An 18921-nucleotide genomic window follows, 5' to 3' on the forward strand; every position below is an offset into this window, starting at 1 on the left:
AGCGCCGGCTCAGGAATGCAGCAGCCGGGCGGCGCGGACGGGAGCCTCCCGCTGCTGCTCCCGCTGCTGCTGTTGCTGCGAGCGGGCAGCCGCGCCGAGCCCGGGGACGCCACGCAAGGTAAGGGGGACACGGCGGGCGGCGGTCCCGGCTGCGATGAGAGGAGCCGGGCCAGCACCGAGGGGAGCCCGGCTGCCCCCGAACCGCCTCCCGTTAACCGGCTCGGGGGTTTATGCTCGGTCTGTGTTTAATTGCTTCGTAAAAAAAGCTCTTTCCAAGTGTTGGGGCCAGTGCGTAACCATTCCCAGGCGGTCCCGCTTTGCGGTCCGTGATTGATGGTGCCCGAGGTGTGTTACCGCACTGGGGACTTGTCCCTTGGAGCCGGCTCTCGGGGCACGTTTTGCCATCTCACCCCTCTTGCATCCCCCAAAAAGGTTTGTTTATTTATCTATTTGTTTCTTTTCAACCAAAAGAAAGCGTCTCCGTTTTGCTTTTAGCCAGTGATATTTATCCCGCGATCCTTCTGCTTTATCATGGTTCGGATTCCAGCCTTTTTGCTTTATGGGATTTATGTGTAAAACATAGCATAGCCCAGGCATAAAGGGAGCTTGGAGTTGGGATAGCTGGAATTGGGCAAGGACTGATTCCTTCTGGCCAAGTCAGTAAAAAGTGAGCAGTGTTTTTGGACGCCTGCATGAGAATTTCACTGAGAGTTGGATGTACGTGAGCTCTGGCTCCTCCAAAGTGTTTTGTGGTGGGTGCTTCAATCAGAACCCATTACTGAGAAGTGCTGGTTGATAATACGCCTGTATTTAATACTTAAAGAAGTGAAGAAAGTGAACGCCGAGGAGAGAAAGTTGATGAAAAAACCAAAATTTAGCCCAAATTATAAATTCTGTGGGATAACTGCCTTTAAAAATTTCCTCCTATACAAGTCTCTTGTCATAGCCCTGTGCCTGGATTTGTGCCGGTGTTCCAGCGTGTCCCTGAGGATGCTGTTCCCGGGAATGAGAGTGAGGGAGTGTTGGAATGACTTCCCGATGTCCCAGGAGTCTCGTGGTGCAGATTCAATGGCTGGATGAGTTCTAGCTTGGGCTCGGAATTCTTCATGACATTTCAATGGGAAAAAATTCAAAAGTTGTTTTCTAACGTCTCCAGGGAATGCTGTGTATGTTTAACAAATAGCTGTATTTTTTAAAGGGGCAAAAAAGGCTATTTCCCCCTCTGTTTTTTCAGATAATTTCAGAGTGTTTCTGCATGTGTCAAAGAGCCTGGAAGGGAAAAATAAAACCCCATTAACATAAAGCAACTGATCACATTGGGTCTGAAACTGTCCATTTATTATTTCCTATGCATTCTGCTGGGAAATACCCATATTGGAGTATGAATTCACCTTTATGTGCATATATTAATATAGTAATTATTAATCATTATATATTAATGTAATCATTACAATACAGGTCATGTAGCACAAGTTACACCAAGAGGGGTTTCAGCTCAATATAAAAAACCGTTTTATTTATAGTGAGAATGATAATTCACTGGAATTACAACCCAGAGATGTGGTGGGATCCCCGTGGCTGGAGGTTTCCAAGATGAGTCTGGATAATCTCAGCAAGGCTCCTTTTCCCACAAAAGGCTGGACAAGGTGATCCTTCGAGTTCCCTTCCAGCCTGGACTGTGATCTGTGATTATGTACAGTTACTTTCCACAGTGAAGTATTTCCTGTAATTTAAATAATATCTTTGGCAAATGCTTGCAGCGTGGATTCATGGGCAGATCAAGTGATTTATTTATTTTTTATAGATAGACATCTATCACATGTTCAACCACACACTAGGTTTTCCCCCAAACTAGGTTTTGTGGAAGAATAAGGGAACCTGAACATCCAACACCAATTCAAAAACCAGACAAAGGATAAGCCTGTTCTAAAAAGTTTTATAGATTTCTTTAAGGTGACTGTAGTGGTTGGGTAAATAGAATTTACTGTATCAGAAACCCAGCCCAGACAGAATCTTCAGTCTCTACCCTTTAACCCTGACATGTTCAGAAAGAGAATGTGGACCACTGGCTCCTGCTGCTGCCTTTTTGTCCATGACCTTTCCTTGTAGGGAGCAAAACAACCCCAAAGGCTTTGTACATTCACTGCCTTTAACTTGTGCTCTTCCCAAGGGTGCTCAAGGGCTGGCCCGAGAGTTCCAAATAAAAGCACAAAGTTAATGTCAATTTAAGGAACAGCGACTCTCCAGCTCGGATATTTTTTGCAGTACGTGGTGCTGGATATTCCCAGCTCAGCTCTATTATTGTTCTTCCAGATCATGTAACTTTGTCAGGAGTCGCAATGAAAGAGGTGTGAATAATAGAAAAAAAACATTTAAAAAGCATGGAGTAAACCCGCAGATCTCTAGATTGTTTTTTAGATTGTAGGAGTGCTGCTGATTTCCTTGAAAGTTGTGAGATAAAGTTCCACAGCTCCTGATTAGTCCCTGTGGTTAATTGTTTCATCCCTGGGTCACAGGCATGAATAGTGGCTTCAGCCACTATCAGGAATGAGTTTATAAACAACCAAAATGCTTTTGTTGCCTTAAACCTCTAAGAGGATGAGGCTAGATGTCACTGTTTGAGGTTGTAGCCCTGTATTTCTTGACAAAAGTGGCTTGAAGTAGCAGCAAATTATCTTCAGGACATCGTTTCTTTGTTTCTATAATTAACTTCTACTGAAACTGCCGTGTTAATTACGTCCTCGCAGGGATTTAAAGTGTTGCAAATGAGAGTTAGGCAGGGGAGTGTTTTAAAGCTTGTGTATGGATTTAAGTAGGCAAAGAGAGGGGGAAAAAAAAGAGTTTCCCTGAGGTGTGACACTGGATCCTGCTCTTTGGAAACAGATGTAGAAATCCAGCAGGCTGCTGGGACTCCAAAGAGCACCTCAGAGTTGAAAACTCTTTTAAAAAATCTCTAACTAAATGCAGCTGCTTTACACACAGCGATTGTCTTGCAAGCCAGAAACGTGTAGAAAGTTAACTCAGACAAAAGAAAAAGTGTAAACCTTTCCTTCCCCAAACCCTGGAAAAAAATCCCCTCAGTCATCCTCAGCTGCAAATTGGATGTTCACACAGTTGTTGTGTGAAATGTGGTGTCTCAAGATGCAGCTTTTAGGAATGTGCTTGACTGAGGTGTTTTCTGCTGCCTGGGTGTGATCTCACCTTGCTGTGGGTATCCTGGTGATGGGTGCTGCTGCTTCCCAGGGGAAATTATTCCCTGGCACAGCTGGAGAGTCTCACACCAGCCAGGCAGAGGTGGAGTGATCACCCAGCCTGCATTTTGACAGATTTCTCCATATCGAAACACTTAAACGAATAGCAAATGCACTTATTTTGCTGTTAAGGTGCTGTCTTTGATGCAGGTTTCTGCTTTTAAAAATTAGCAAACCCCGTGCTGTGTCTTGAAATCAACTCCCTAAAGCTGAGCTCAAAGAAATTCTGGGTTTGGGGCTTTGTAGGGCTTTTCTTGTTCTTTTTTCATTGTAATCAAGGGGATATTGAAAGTCAATGAATCTGCACGTTTATAAATGGAACAGCAGTGAAATGAATAAATGAGAGCAGTTGTCAATGGTTCTTTGTAAATAACAACAAAATGCTGGTGTTAGCTGAAGGATGCTTCTGTGAGAGTGATTACTGCAGTTTTACATCCTTTATGATGAAGTGCTTTAAAATTCCTGAAATTCTGCATTTGGTGTAAAGTTTCATTTGGTCAGGTGCTGAAGAGGAAGTTACAATTATTTTCTTTTCCCTGTCTGTTTACAAGCAGAGTCACTGCTGTCCTTGCCAGGAGTGTGGCATGCGAGAGGCTTGAACATGTTTAATATCATTTAATTGGGCTGGAATGACAGGATAGCCAAGGGGGGGGGCTGTGAAGTTTGCCAAGGTGGAAAAACTGAATAATTTCAGGTTAAATATATATATATATTGCTATTATGTGATGTAATGATAAAGCTCTAAATATTCCTATTATTTAATAGTGAAATTCTTTGAAGTCCCCCAGGGAATATAATGCAGACTAAAAGAACTTGCCTATATTTGGACTCTAATGCAATGTAATATTGAAAATGGTGTTCTGCCAAAGTCAGGCAGCTTGGGGAAAAGAAGTAGCTTGAGAAAGGAACCCCTTAGTGAGGAAAGCAATAAGCCAGGCTCCTCAGCCTGCTTCCATGCCAGCATCCTGGTGTGAGGAAGATTGCTTTCCAGGATCTCCTCCCGAAGTGGAGACACTGCAGTGCCACTGTTTCCAAGGAAATCTGCAGGGCAGTGGATGAAGGGAAGTGCCTGGTGGCTTGTGGAAAGGATCCCGTGGTTTGTGTTGGTGGGATGGGCACAGATTTGGAGGATGGTTGTCAGGTAGGATTCCTGAAAAAACAGTGCAGAGTGGTCACCAACAGGAGCAGAGGGCACAGCAGAGCCGTGGAGGAGGGACTGCCAGGGCTGGATGTGCTGTGGGGTCAGGGCTGTGTGTACAGAGCTGCTCTTTCTCTGGTGTTTCTCAGCGAGTCATTCCATGGAGCTCACACCCACAGCAGGAGCAGCAGAAAGCTCAGCTCAAGGCTGCTTTGTTGCTTCACCGGGTCCTGTGGGGCTTTTGTGCTTGATATCCCATTCTAAGAAACCCCTGTGGAGAGTTGTGTGGAGGCTGGTTGATCAGAGAGGGTAAAGGACAGCAAAAAATGGTCTTGCAGGACATGTCCTGGTGTTGGTGGGGACTGGGTGCTGTGTCCCTCTTGGCTGGAATGTGCCAGTTTGGGTTTGGTTAAGCCAGTTTGGTGGTCCAGGCCTGGCTTAACCCACCTGGCTCCTGCTGAGATTTTTCTGATCTCTTTGCTCTTGTTACCAGTGACTCTGGGAAATGGCTGAGACCGAGTTGGGGGAGGTTTAGGCTGGATATCAGGAAAAAAGGTTCTTTCTTCCCCCAGAGGATATTTAGGCACTGCCCAGGCTCCTCAGGGAATGGGCACGGCCCCAAGGCTGCAGAGCTCCAGGAGAACTCAAACAGCACTCTCAGGGACAGGGTGGGATTGTTGAGGTGTTGGACTGGATGATCCTTTGGGGTCCCTTCCAGCTCAGGATTCTCTGATTCCATGATGTCACACTGGAGACAGGAATCCTGGGCGTATTTATTGTGTGGGGAATGTTGAAGGCAAAGAAAATCTGTCTGCATTTTGTGTCAAGGAAAGCTAAAAAAACCCAACAAAAAAGGCAAGTCTCTGTGTGTACAGGCAGCCAGGGTCCCCAGGAGCTGGAGCAGAAGTGCTGGGAACTTTGTGCAGATGTTCCCTGGTCTCTATAAGCCCTGCTGATGTTCTGGGCTGTGCTGAGATGTGCTTTCACTCATTCACAGATATTTGGGACTAGCTTTAAGTTAGGACTTTGCCATCCCAATATGCACTGGGAAAGTTTCATAACTGGATGAGTTCTTGAGAAAAGTTTGTGCAGGCTCTGGGGGAAGCCTGCATTTTATTAAAAGCTTTTTTTCAAGCTGCTCAGGTCATATGCTGAAACTGATACGGCACGAGGGCTTCCTGTGACCTTTCTGCTCCTTCCCTCCAAGGGCTGTCCCTGGTGCGTCCCCCTGTCCCGTTCCCAGATGCTCTGTCTGTCTGCAGAACAGCCCTGAACATCATCTGCTCCAGGCAGATCCAGGAAGGAGCTGGAATGGTGGAGCTGGGAGCCAGAGCACAGCAGCAGGCCATGGGAAATGGAGAGATCAGAGATAAGCGAGGGGAAAACGCTCGGCAGCTTTGTAACCTCCTCACACATTTCCTCCAGAGACTGGGAGTGGAGCAGGGGATGCTTTTTCTACCCTGGGAATTTGAGACTGGCTCTGGAAGGATGTGCACTTCCACAGTCACAGTGTGAACTCTCCTCTGCAAAGCTGCTCTGGTGGCCCAATCCCCTCTGAAGATGCTAAGCTGAGCTTTAGAGGATGAAGGGTGTAAAGATAATGAGTTGCCTGAGGCTGTCCATGGTGTGGCAGGTCCATATAGAACACCATGGCTACTCCTGCAGAGCAAGAACAAGTGCTGGGGAAGGAGGGATTGGCATCTGGGTGGCCTTAATTTCAAAATTCTGGAGAGCCTTTAGCTCTTATCATGTTGACATCCATTCCTGTTCTCTCTCTGAATTCAGTTTCGGTCGTTCTGTCCTCAAACACAAGTGTGACTGTGAACACACAGAGGTCTCTAGAAGACACAAGTTTGGTCAGATGATAAAGAAGTAAAATCAGTGTTAGAACTAAGATTAGATCTGGTTTTCCTCAAGTGAGGTCCTCTTTGCAAAACTTCTGTCAACTTTTCTCCTTGTGGGGAGGAATCATCCTCGTTGTACAGGGAATTTCTCACCTGTGACACCTTTATGGAGTTAATGTATATCTGAGCCCTGTGCAGTCTGCACTGTATTTACAACAGCTCTTGCCTCTCCCAGTTTTTCCTGTAAGGGGTCAGTTATCATGGGTGAGCATCTCTTCTCCAAAATTAACTTGGCTTCGAATGAAAGGAAGTGTCTTTATAATTGTTTTGTTTACTCTGAAGTACTTGATGTGCTGTATAAGTAACGAGCATTCTGTGCGTTTTCATTTTAAATTCTTTTTTGTATATGTTAATTATTCATTCCATATGTTTGGATTTTTCTTTATAAAACACATTATCTCTCTGTGAATTTAATGAAAATCTGTAGCATGATGGAGACATCTCTTTTTCTCCAGAACGTGCTGAGTGGAGAGAGCACCACGTTGAGCTCTGCTTTCAGTGGGTTTCACCTACAGTGACAAGAGGTCATTTAATTCCCAGCTGATTGTCAGGAAGATGGATTTATATCATTAAATGCTTTCAGGAGGCCAAGGAAGAGCTTGTGGTGGACCTTTGCTTCTGCCTGCTGGCATCTCTGGGGCTGAAACACTTCACACTCACCAGAGGAGATGTTTCTGAACTGAGGGCCCCTGACTTTTACATTCACTTTTCTTGGCAGCCTGACAGAGCCCAAGTCTGGCAACCTTTGTAAGTGAGATGCAACAAGCCTCACTTATTTCAGCTATTGCTCTGTCACTGTGTTTTTAATTTACTGTAATTCAATAACTGACACAATGCTGGAGTAAATAAATGGGCTGTGAACATTCTCATAGACCTTGGGCATCCAGCTCAGGGCAAGATTTAGCTTTTAATTAACACTGTCCATGAGATTTATTGTTAAAATTGCATCCTTTTAAATAAGTCAATCTGAAGTTGATTAAGAGATGAATAATTGAAACCTGGTGTTGGATAAGAGAATGCATTCTAGTGGATGCAGCAGTGGAGCACCATTGGAGTTCCAGACCCCTTTTCTCCTGAGTTTTGGGTCATTCCCATAAGCTGGATGTTGTCATTATCTTTTCTGTCCAGAATTTGTTGCTCTGTGTTGAAAAAAAAAAAATTGTTCTTCAGCATATTAAGAACAGTAGCATTTTACCTGTGCATTCTTAGAAGAGCAAAGAGCTTTAGGAAGGCCTTGGGACACCCTGGTAAAAACCCTTAAAGGGATTTTGCTCCTTTCAGTCCCCTCTGCTACATAAATTCTCCAAAAAGAGGCCCAGGCAAGGGAAGAAGCTGTAAAGGCATCCTCTCACTGTAGGGGAATCTTATTAGTAAAATAATATTTTGTCAGGGATTAAAAAAAAATACTGATCTGATTTTCTTGTGTTATGTAGGGAGAGATGATATCTGATTTGCCCTTTTCCTTTTGAGAGCCTGTTTGTAGGATGTGATTTATGTTCTTGCATTCTCTGTTTGTGATTGATCTTTTTTTTACATCCTAATGAGTATTTCTGACTCTGTGTAGTGACCCCTGAGCAGCAGTAAAACGTTCACAAACTTGAGAGTATTTTACATGCAGAACTTAGACAATTTTCTCTTAAAATCTGCGGTCACCTACTTTTCCCAGCAGCAAATATAATCCTGATATGAGGAGCTGTGTGACCAATTCCTCTCATTTTGGGCTGAAAACCTCCAGGGAATGTCAATATCAATATTTTGTTGGTTGAGCTGTTCAGGGCGAGACAGATTAGGTTGGGCATTAAGTGAACTGGGCCATTCCTTCCTTCCTGAACTGGTTTCACTGGGGAGCCACATTTGGCATTGATCACACTTGTGGCTCTGCTTTCAACATTTCTGTAGGTCCTAATGGTTCTGGGGAAGTTTTTTGATCTGTCTTGAAAACTTCAAAAGTTGAGAGCTGGTACTGGGGGAAAGAGAAAAAGGTGGTCTCAGTGTTGATAGCAGGTACAGTGAATTTTCAGGGAATTTGTTCAAAAAAGAAGGAGAGACCACCTGCAAACTGACAGCTTTTCCTTGTCATGAGGCCTTTGGCAGGGTAACAACATCTCCTGGTGGAAGTGACTCCTGTAAGCAGGACACCTCTACAAGGATTTTTGGGAATCTGAACATGTAAGGTTGCTCTGTTGTCATTTATGGGGTGTGTTCAGTTCTCTCATCCAAAGTCATTCTGAAGTCTCTGAAGCACTGGGTGAATTTTTTGGTCTCAATTTTATTTATTGTGGAGTACCTCTGGTACATCCAACTTGAACAATCCATGGTTAGCTCTAAAAGCAATCCCACTTTTCAGAAAGTTTTGACAGAATGCAGCACCAAAGTCTTAACTGGAGTGTTCTCTGTCAGTAAATGAGTGAAGCTGTGGCCTCGGGCATCACAGCCCATCCAGCAGGGTCACAGCAGGGACAGCAATGCTGGCACTGCCTCTGCTTTGGGAAAATCAGAGTTCAGGCTCCTGCACAGGTTTGTGCATCAGGTGCTGTTTATTTTGTTGTCAGCTCTACAGAAATCCCCTACCCAAACCCTGTAATTGTCGGATGTTCTGTTATCCTATTCCTCCTGCCAGTTATTATCTCCTGAGATTATCAAGGGTAACTTCACCTGGACTAATTGTAATAACTGACAAGGCCTGAGGGGAAGAATTCTGTCTCAGCAGTGCAAGGAGGGATTAGGTGTGTATATATTCCATGTAATTTGCTGAGAGGTGTCTATGTACAGATCTGTCAGAAGAACTGTAAAATCATTTGAAATGTTGCAAGGGATGGATGTCTGGTGATAGGAGGCTCAACTTTCTTCAGCTTTTGTTGCATTATCTCACCAAAGTGAATTTTACAGGCTTTTTTCTGCCCTTGCCTGTGTAAGCTGGTGTCAGGCTCCTTGAGAAGGCACTTATGTTCTTGAAGGATTATTGTGCTAATTTAGCTTTCATTTCATCAGGTATCAAGGCTTGATATTATCCTGCTGTTTGTTGCTCTGTTCTTACTGGGAATTACTGACACCAGAGATGTTGGGGATTACACTCAAGATGACTGAGTGCAGCAAGGAAATAATTTTTGATCTCTACTCGCTTTGCTGTCTTAAAGATCCTACAAGAGCCTAAAGATCCTGGTTATGGCTCAGTCATTCAGCAGTGCTGATTAAGACAGTCAATCTGAGCAGCAGAGCCTGACAGATTTTCTGCCAGAATCCTTTAGAAGATGCATGTAATGAATCTTTTAGTAACTTTAGTGGGCAGTTGCTTTCAGCCAGCTGAAATATTTCCTGTGTAAAGGAAGACAGACTTTCCACGTGAAAGTCACGATGTGCCAACCCCTGGTGTGGGATATTATTGCCTTAAGAGAACTCCAAAGAATGAACTCGTTCCTGCTAATGATGTACAGTACACAAAGAAAGTACACTGAAAATTTATTTTGATATATTTTCCTTATTTTTAGAATTAAATCCACTTTTTTCCCTAGAAAATGCCTTTGCTGCTTTGTTTCGAGACACACTTCATCCAGCAGTGAGCAGATGTAGAGTGTCCTGGAATGTTTTATCCCGAAAAACAGGGAAGTGCAGTTCCTCTCATGGACTTTGTCAGACTCAAAGTACTTAAAGAAATGGGTGAAACGTTTTGTTTTGTTCCATTGAACTGCTACAACTCCTGAGTGTTTCCCAGCATCAAAAATAGATGCTGGTACCACCGGGATGGATTTTGTCCTGTGGGATTTTGTCCTGGGGTTGTGCCGGTGCCCTTTCCCAGAGCTGGGAAACACTCGCTGCAGAACGTGTGAAACATGAATACTTGGGATTTTGTCTTGAAGCAGGATCCAGTGTTCCCTTTGCTTCCTGCACCAAATGCCATGGGAGAAGGGATGGTTTTGATCTGGGTGTGATGTGGGGCTGGCTCAGCTTGCAGGGATGAAAGACGAGTGTCACTTCCAGCGCTGGCTGTGGGAGCACACGGGGGCTGTTCTGCCATGGCTGGCCCAGGGAAGGACAAAGCCAAGACTTTGCAGACAGGAAAAACGCTGCTCAGGGGGGGATTGGATTTCTCCAAACAAAATATTATCCAAAAATATTCATGGGGTTCAAACGAGCAGCCAAATGCAAATGGTTGCACTTTTTGTTCCATATATGTTCTCATGCTCTCTACCAACCTTAACCATAATAACCCCACTTTTCCTCCGAAAATGTGCACAAAAGGCATCTCATTTGCCTATTAATAAATAATACAGAATTCACTTAAATCCTAATGAAAAGACAACATTTCTATGAGGAATATTTCTCAGACTGAACATGGAACTCTAAATAATTTCCAAATTTTAACTTCATTTGTGTGTCAGGAAAACATTTGCAGTACTTGATGAAAGCTGTTGCAACTTGAGACAATATTTGTTCTTGGAACCTATATTTAATAATTGTATGTGCAGTTCAAGGAGAGCAATAGTTCTCTGAGCAAGAACTAATCACATTTTAGAGGAATATAAAGATAATATAAAGATAAAAAAGGAAATGTTTAATGCTGTGTTTTTAAATTTTGACTGGGAAGCAACTCCTGTTCCAGTCTCTTATGTGGCTTTTTTGGTTTTTATTACTTTCCTCATCACTGCATAGCATTATGGAATGAGTGATTTTTGTGTATGTAGAGAGAAGATTTTATAATCTTCAGGATTTTTCTGTTTTGCCTGAATCTATCAAACATTTGTTCAGATGAAGTTAAAGGGGAGGCAGCTTCAAGTGTCTCTTTCCTGTTGCACAGAGCTTGATCCTTTCTGGAGTTCTGCAGAATTTCCCAGTTCCAGCCAAACTAGGAAACATTTTAGATACTTTATGCTCATTCATCTTTGATGTTTGGGATTTGGGACTTCAGTGGTTTATTTTGGGCATCAGCCCAGCTGAAAATGTGCTGGAAAAGGGGTGCACCTGGCAGGGGAGGGTCTGGCAACCCTTTCCTGGCCTGTACCAACACCTCCTGCCCTGGTTTTAATCCAAGTTATTTCTGGGGTTTCCATCTCATTTCTGGATGCTGGGATGTCTGAAGATGCAGGAGGGTCACCTCTGGAGAGCACAAACACCAAATATTTGGAAATTCACTTTTAGTGCCTGCTTGCCAGGGTGGATTTTTTGGTTATTTTTTGTTATTTTCTTGTGTTTTCATGACAAATTTGCTCTCTGTGGGACTGAATTGTTGCAGCTTTGGAGGCGAAACGTTGTGTGCTGAACTTTGGGATTTGCTGTGTCTTTGGTAAAAGGTTTATTCAGAAATGCTGGGAGGTTTGAAGGCTCCATCCCACAGTGCAGCTGCTTTTTCACTCACATTCCTTCAGAGGAACAGAGCACTCTCGGGACTGTGCCTTTGAGCTGCTCTGATGGATCATTTCTATTGGCAATTCAAGGTCCTGGGGGGTTGTTTGGGTTTCAGTGGATTCTTGTGTCAGCCAACAACTGCTTCGATGTTTTCTATTAACATCCCTTTCATTTTGGGAATGTGCTTTGCTTAATTGGATCTTTAAAGCCACAGGAGGATATTTTGAGCAAACCTGTTCTTCCTTATACATGAGTAAATTCAGAATAAATGAATCCTGTACCCGATGCTGGTAATGAATTGTTAAAGAGTCTGTGATAAATGCTCCATCACATACTTTGCGTGCATTTTATTTTTGAAAAATCCAGTTTAAATGCATTTTTTCTGCACACATGGAACAGTTAGAGGTTTACCTGAATCAACTGATGTGGTGTTAGAGATGTGCTGTAGTTCAGCCCTTACATGCACATGATGAACAGCAGAGAAACACAAGCCATGAAGTCCTGCAGCAGTGCCAGCTCCTCAGTTGGTTTGTGTTTATAAACAGATGCTGCTTCTTTAATCTGGGGAAAGATTGGTGCATTCTCCACAGAGGGGCTGATTTACCAAGAGATGCAATCAATTTGTTTCCAAGCACAGACATGTCTGGGCTAATACAACACAGGCACACCAATAACAATGCAGTTTTTAATGCCCTTTGCTTATTTTCTATTTTTTACTGACTGGGGTTATTAAAAGTAAAAAATCTGTCTGTACCACTTTAATTTTCAGGGGAGAAGGTACTGGGGAGCAGGATTACAGGTGTTCACATGCCCAGACCCTGTAGGGGTATTAACAAGTGAAAAATCTGCAATATTATTTGCCATGGCAGCTACAATGATTGACCTGTTTTTTCTTTCAGAAACTTTGTTTATATTAGAAGCTTTATATCTCAAATAAAATTAGTTTTATGTGAACGGGAACTACACTGGTGATGATTTAGTTTAGAAAATAATGTCAACACCCCAAAGGGTTTCTGGTCTTTGATTTTTCCAGTGTCCAATGGAAGCCTTGGGTAGGGGCTGAATAATGTCTGGTTCTGACTTCTGTTGCAGCACACAGAGAAGTGTCTTGACAGCTTCCAAACCAATAATATCTTACTTATGTTTCAATATATGAATAACAGCCCAGGCTTTCTAGAGATTATCTTGCTGTAAGGCAGTTCTGTAACATGCTGCAGCCAGATGAATGGAAACCCTTCAGCATTTGGAAGAACAGGAATATATCCCTTTTATAAATGTGTGCTGTGTCAGGGATGTGCAGTGACATTGTTTTACTGAGAAACACTTGTGTTCTTTTCATTAAGAGGTGCATTTAGCAGAGCACATGATACTCCTTCCTCCTCATGCTGTTTCTTTCCTCTTTTCTAATCTCTGCTCTCCAGTGTGGTTTTTCTTCTTCACGGTCCTTGGGAGTCTTGTTTTTTCAAAGGGATCCCCTGCTGACTATTCTGAGGTCTGTTTAAGCAGTTGTTTCGGCTCTGATTTAAAAGAAGTCGTTCCCTTTGGTTACTGAAATCATTCCTCTGTTGTCTGGTGGTGTCTTTGTGGTGGCAGAGATGGGGGAGAGGCCAAAGAGCTGCTGCTGCTCCTCTGTCCATCTGCTGTGGTGATGCCTCATCCAGCTGGGATGGCCTTGGGATCCCTGGGCTGTCACCGAGGCTGGGGCTGTGACAGTGAGTCTTGGCAAGGAGACACTGGTGGGAGGCTGTTCTGGGCAAACTGGTGCTGGAAAAGCTGGAAAAGGGCACTGCTGCAGATGTCTCTGGTGCTTCCCAGCAGGCAAATCCTGTGGCAGGGTCTGGTGTTTTATCAGCCACAGCAAGAAGTGAGAACTCCTCCTGCTGATCTTCTTCCCCGGGCAGTGGCTGTGGGGAGGAAAAACACCTCAAGCTGTTACCTCCTTCCCAGGGCTGGTTTGATTTCCCCTTTCCTATCAGTTCCCTTTGCCCCACTGCCTGCTTTGGCCTTTTTTCTTCTGTTGCCAGTGAATGGTGCTAATTTATTCTTGTCTTGAGGAAATCTTTGCATTTAATATCTGCTCGATCCTAGATGGCTGCGGTGGCAGAATCTCAAACCGGGGACATCTGTGTTTGTTCAAGGAACACCAGGGGATGCAGCGGATGGGAAAGAGATGAAGTTTGCTGAGACACCAGCAACTGGCAGGATAACTTAAAGAAAGTGTTAAACAACAATCACTGCTCAAGGCCCCAGTCCAGCAGAGCACTTACCCATAGATTGGAACTGTAAACAGTGCAGTTGATTTAAACGGGCCCAGTTTTGTGTTTAACGTTAGATCTCGCCTGAGTGCCTTCCTGGAGCAGCGCCTAAGCGAGTGAGACTTAAGAGTTGTTTTTCATTTACAGGAGAGAGACTTGAAAGTGAGCCCTGACTGTTGCTTAGTGGTGTCCTGGGGCATCCGAGAGCTCACTGAGGCTTTTTAGGGCTCTACCCCTGCTGCTGCTTTTCCTGCCACTTGCAAATGCACTGCTTTTTCCTCGCTTGTTTTCCTGCTCCCAGTGACTTCTGCAGAATGGGAATGTGAAAGATGCAAATCATTCATTGCATGCCAGGGGAGTGGTGTCACTGGTCAGGTTTTCCAAGGGCTTCAACCCAGCTTGTGTGGTGGAAGAGCAGGAAGGGAAAGAGCAATAAAAGAAGCGATGTAGAGGTGTCTTTCTACTTTGCTGGCATAAAATACATGCACAATTCTTAATTTTATGTGCATACATCTAAAACTCGAGGTGAGGCTTGAAAATACAAACACAGATAATGTCTTTTTGTGACTCTTCAATCCATTTAAGAAGAGTTTCTTAAGGAAATGGGATTTTTTCAAGCAATTCTTTCCATATGATTTTGATTAGTGGGAGGAACTTTCTTAGTGGGTTGATGCCACAAACTCTTTCTTCTGTAAGTTGTCTTTACTCCAGTGGGATGAGTGCTGGCTCCAGGGAAATCTGCCCTTTAGGGAATGACTCTGCTGCAGGTTTGCCATGGACTTGCAACAATCCAAGTGACGCTGGATAATGATGTTTACCCACCTGTGTAATACAAGTTCAGATCCTTGAATGAAAGGCCCTACTGTGCAAAAATACAAGGTAGCACTATTGGGAGGAGGGGGCATTCTGTACCTGCAACTTTAGACTGTTTACAGTGAATGTAGGGAAGGGTTCATTAATGAAAAGGTGAGGTTTGCACTCATGCAGGGTGCAAAGAAATAATAATAAACAACAAAGAAATAATACTAGAGAACAACACTACAGTCGTCACTATCTTAGTATTGGCAAAAATGTGAAGGATGGTTTTCTAATCCTTTAAGTGTGGAATTTCTACTGCTGCTCTTCCTGCTGAATGTTCTTGTTATTGAATATATATATTGAATATTCTGCCTGTCTCTTCCTCTCCTGGATTGTGTGTCTGTGTGATTTCTGACTAAACGCCAGCAGCAGGGAGGTGGCAGAGGAAAAAGGTTTCAGCAGTTGGGTGATGAAGAGAAGTGAAGATGAGAGTCAAATTTGCTAATCAATAATGCTTTCAGAATATAATATTTATTATGTGTTGTATCTGTGGGGCCTGGACAAGGTTTACAAACTCTTGGGAAGGAACAGGCTCCCTTCTCTGGAATTTCCACAGTGTAGAGCTCAGTGGTGATGGCAGTGGTGAAACTCCAGTGACTAAAATGGGAATTTGCCTCTCCCTTCAATATCTATTCAAGAGAGATGGGGATTAACTTTTTACAAGGGCATTTAGTGACAGGACAAGGGGGAATGACTTCAAACTGAAAGGCAGGAGGTTTGGGTTGGATATCAGGAATAAATTCTTGGTTGTGAGGGTGGGCAGGCCCTGGCACAGGGTGCCCAGAGCAGCTGGGGCTGCCCCTGCATCCCTGGACATGCCCAAGGCCAGGTTGGCCAAGGCTTGGATCACCCTGGGATAGTGGAAGGTGTCAGGGTTGAAACAGGAGCAGCTTTAAGGTCCCTCCCAACCCAAACCATTCCAGGATTCCATAATTCTGTATGACGAAGTGTGTGAGGAGAAAGGGTAGCCTGGAGCAGAGATTTGACCAAAAGTCACAAAACAGATTAAAAGTAAAGCCCAGACTCTCCCAAGCCTGCAGCAGCACTTTATATATGCTCCCCAAAACAATACTTGAGAAGTAAATGAAAGAATATAGAAAAGTATGAAATAAGCAGGAGCACTGTTAATCTTCAGCCATGGGGGATGTGTGTGTGCAGCACTCACTAAAGGGCCCAGAATTGTTCCTACAGAAGCCTCAGGGCAGGAAATACACCTGATAAAGCTCTAATTTGGAGACCTGTGTAAAACACCTTTCCATAAGGCTTTGTTTCATATTCGCTTCGCTGAATCTTCTGACAAATTTTCCTCGAGCTTTACGTGCACAAACTGTATCGTTGTTTTGGAAAATGCAAGCCTGACCACTGTAAATGGGTTTATATTTCCAACAGGGCAGTTATTTAATTTCCTGTTGGAAGTCTGCAAATGTTGGCACTGTTCACTCTCTGGCAGGGAGCCAGAGGAGAGCACGGTATCATTAACAGGCTACAGCCCAGTGGAGATTTCTTTTGGTTTCATCCAAACTTTTAAGACTGGGCTATAACAAAATATAATTTTTGATTTGACTTCATAAAGGCAGGCAGGGAGATCAAGGAAAAGAGGGTGACAGGATGGTCTCTGGGATGAGAACAGCTTTTGTCCCTCATTACCTGCTCTAGGGATGGACTGATCCTTGTTTTGCTGCAGATTTAATCTTGCTGTGTAGTTTTCCACTAAAGCCCCTCAGAATGAAGGCTGAATCCTGGAATTGGCTCTTTGGGTACAAACCCATTCCCTGTGCAGTTCTCTCTTCCTTGGGATCCATGGCACAGCCCCTGTGGAAGGATGGATGCCAAGGGTTGGGGCTCTGATAGTGACAATGACACGACTTTAAGTCCTGAAGCCACCCAGGTGCATTCCCAAAGGATCCCTCAGCATCCAGGGCTGTCTGGAAAACGCCATCTTTGGAGACAACCATTTGGAAAGCTAAGTCTTGTAAACAAAAAAGGTATTTTTGTTCAGAGTTTGTTTTAAATACCCCGACTTAAGTCAGCAGAAATGAATCAGACCGGTTTGCTGTGAAGACACATCATTTATTTCGGGTGTCTGGCACAGACCCTCTGTACTTGATGATGTTTCAGGCAAGGTCCTTTCCCCATGTGGACCTTCTGGTGCCCCATTTCTGCTTCCCAGCTTTGCTCCTGGAATTCTCCATCTCAGTGCGGTTTGCAGCAGGGACAAACTCTTAAATCTCCAGCTTGAACTCAAGGGAGCCAACTTCATTTTCTTCTGTGAGTTTTTGACTTGGAAAGGAGCTATTTGTGGAAAACAAACAGTCAGATGATGTGGGAGGCTCTTCATCACTTGGGAGCCTTTAAATCAGGGCTGACTTGGGGAACAATGTGCTCACAGCCACACTTGGATGTGTGCAGAACCACTGGATAGGGGGAATTGTGGCATGTGTCATGCAGGGGATCAGATTTAGGATTATTGTGGTCTCTCCTAAATCTCCCATAAAGCAGCACTTGAGTGTAATCTGTTTGGATTTGCCCTGCTCTAGGCTGGAGCAGCTGCTTTTTCTCAGGGATGGAAGAGGAGCTGCTTGTGGAGAAATGTGCACAATTTCTATATTAGAATTAATATTTGCACTCACTTTGCCTGGCTTAGGAGGAGCTGTAGTAGGAAGAGCTGGGTGATGGAAAGCAGAAAAAGGATAAAAAGCAGGTTTTGACCACCTGTCATCCTTTGGTGTTGTTTCTTGAATGATATTCCTGGAGCTGATAATCTGTAGTTTAGGCCATTGGTATGTGTTGAGTCAGAATGGGAGGTACCCAAATAAATTTTGTGTGTCAGAATATTGGGTTGTTTTTTTTTCCTTAGTTCTGAGAAACATGAAGTGCAGCTAAAGGAAAAGTCACATAAAACCAAAACATATAAAACATGTAAAAAATGATGTGCCTGGATTGATGCACTGCAAAGATGTACTTTTATATTTTTGTGATAACTTGTTTAATAAGATCTGGAGGTTTTCTTTTCTTTTTATTAATTTTTAAACAGATGAATGCACTTATCTGTATTTACATCATCTCCAGGCAACCCAGAGAGTGTTCTTTCCATATGCTCATGGTGCTCACAGCAGTAATAAGTGTAGAGGGACAGGAGACCCTCTGGTCCTTTACAGTTTCTTCTGGGTGTTAAATTTCATGCAGAAAATATGGTTCTTATTGCAGCTTGGCAGGCATCAGAAAAAAGCAAATCATCTCAATGTTCTTTCAAAAAGAAATGCCGTGCACTCTGTTTTTATTTCTCTGGTGATGGTATGCAGAAATTACCGATTTTTTTAACAGTAGTTTGGATCAAGGATGCTCAAAACTGTTTACAAACAATTCTGATTTTTTCACAGTGCCTTGCTGTGGGTTATGTACTTTTTCTCCTTTAAGATGCTTGTAGAGGAGTACAGGTTAAATCTTGTATGAGATCCCCAAAAAAACCCCATAGCAGGTCTGGGAACAAAAGCTGGGGATCTGCTCTTCTACATGCCTCTTTCACCAAAATTCCAAGATGAAAGCATTTTTAGTTATTTCTTGATTTGAAAGCAGTCTGTGACCTATCTAGGTGTGCCTTATGGAGCCATCTCCCTTATGTTAAATCCTTATTCCTGAGCCCAAACTTCTCAACCACTGCCTCCCATCCCTTCCTTCCCAATCCTGGAAAAACCTCCTGCCATTCCCAGCTGCCCAGGTTGGTGGATTTGGGGAGGGGAGTGGGATGTTGACAGGAAAAAATCATTATCAGTTCAGTTTTGGAGGTGGTAATTATTTCAAAACTTGTCACCTTCATCAAATAAATGCATTTTGTGGCATTTCTTGAAAATTGCCCAATGTGGGATTGAAATGCTCTTTTCTCAGTTATAAAATAACAAAGTGCTCATAAATTTGCTATTGTGACTTTGGGAAGTATTTTAATGAACAATTTAGAATGATGGAGTTCAAATTCCTTAGGAAATAATAGGGATGATAGAAGAATACTGTGATTTGTTAGATTAAAGTTCATATCTTACGGGAAGCAAATCTGAAGAGACAAAGTATTTAAGGGACTCTATATTTACTTATGGAAAACATTATTATACTTTTGATTTGGGAATGCTGGGTGTGAATAAAAGAGAAAGAGAGATGCCTTGGATAGGAGAGGAAGG

General features: G+C 43.4%; 1 protein-coding gene across 1 annotated transcript in view; it reads left to right on the plus strand.

Moving 5' to 3' along the window:
• The window catches only part of ROR1 (receptor tyrosine kinase like orphan receptor 1), a 140347-nt gene continuing 121426 nt past the window's right edge, over nucleotides 1-18921 (plus strand). The window contains exon 1 of the mRNA XM_015636966.2: nucleotides 1-118. Coding sequence (XP_015492452.1) covers nucleotides 16-118 — 103 coding nt within the window. The 5' untranslated portion in view covers nucleotides 1-15. The remainder of the gene's footprint in view (nucleotides 119-18921) is intronic.

This window comes from Parus major, chromosome 8 (genome assembly GCF_001522545.3).
Source record: "Parus major isolate Abel chromosome 8, Parus_major1.1, whole genome shotgun sequence".
In the NCBI taxonomy this organism is placed as follows: Eukaryota; Metazoa; Chordata; class Aves; order Passeriformes; family Paridae; genus Parus; species Parus major.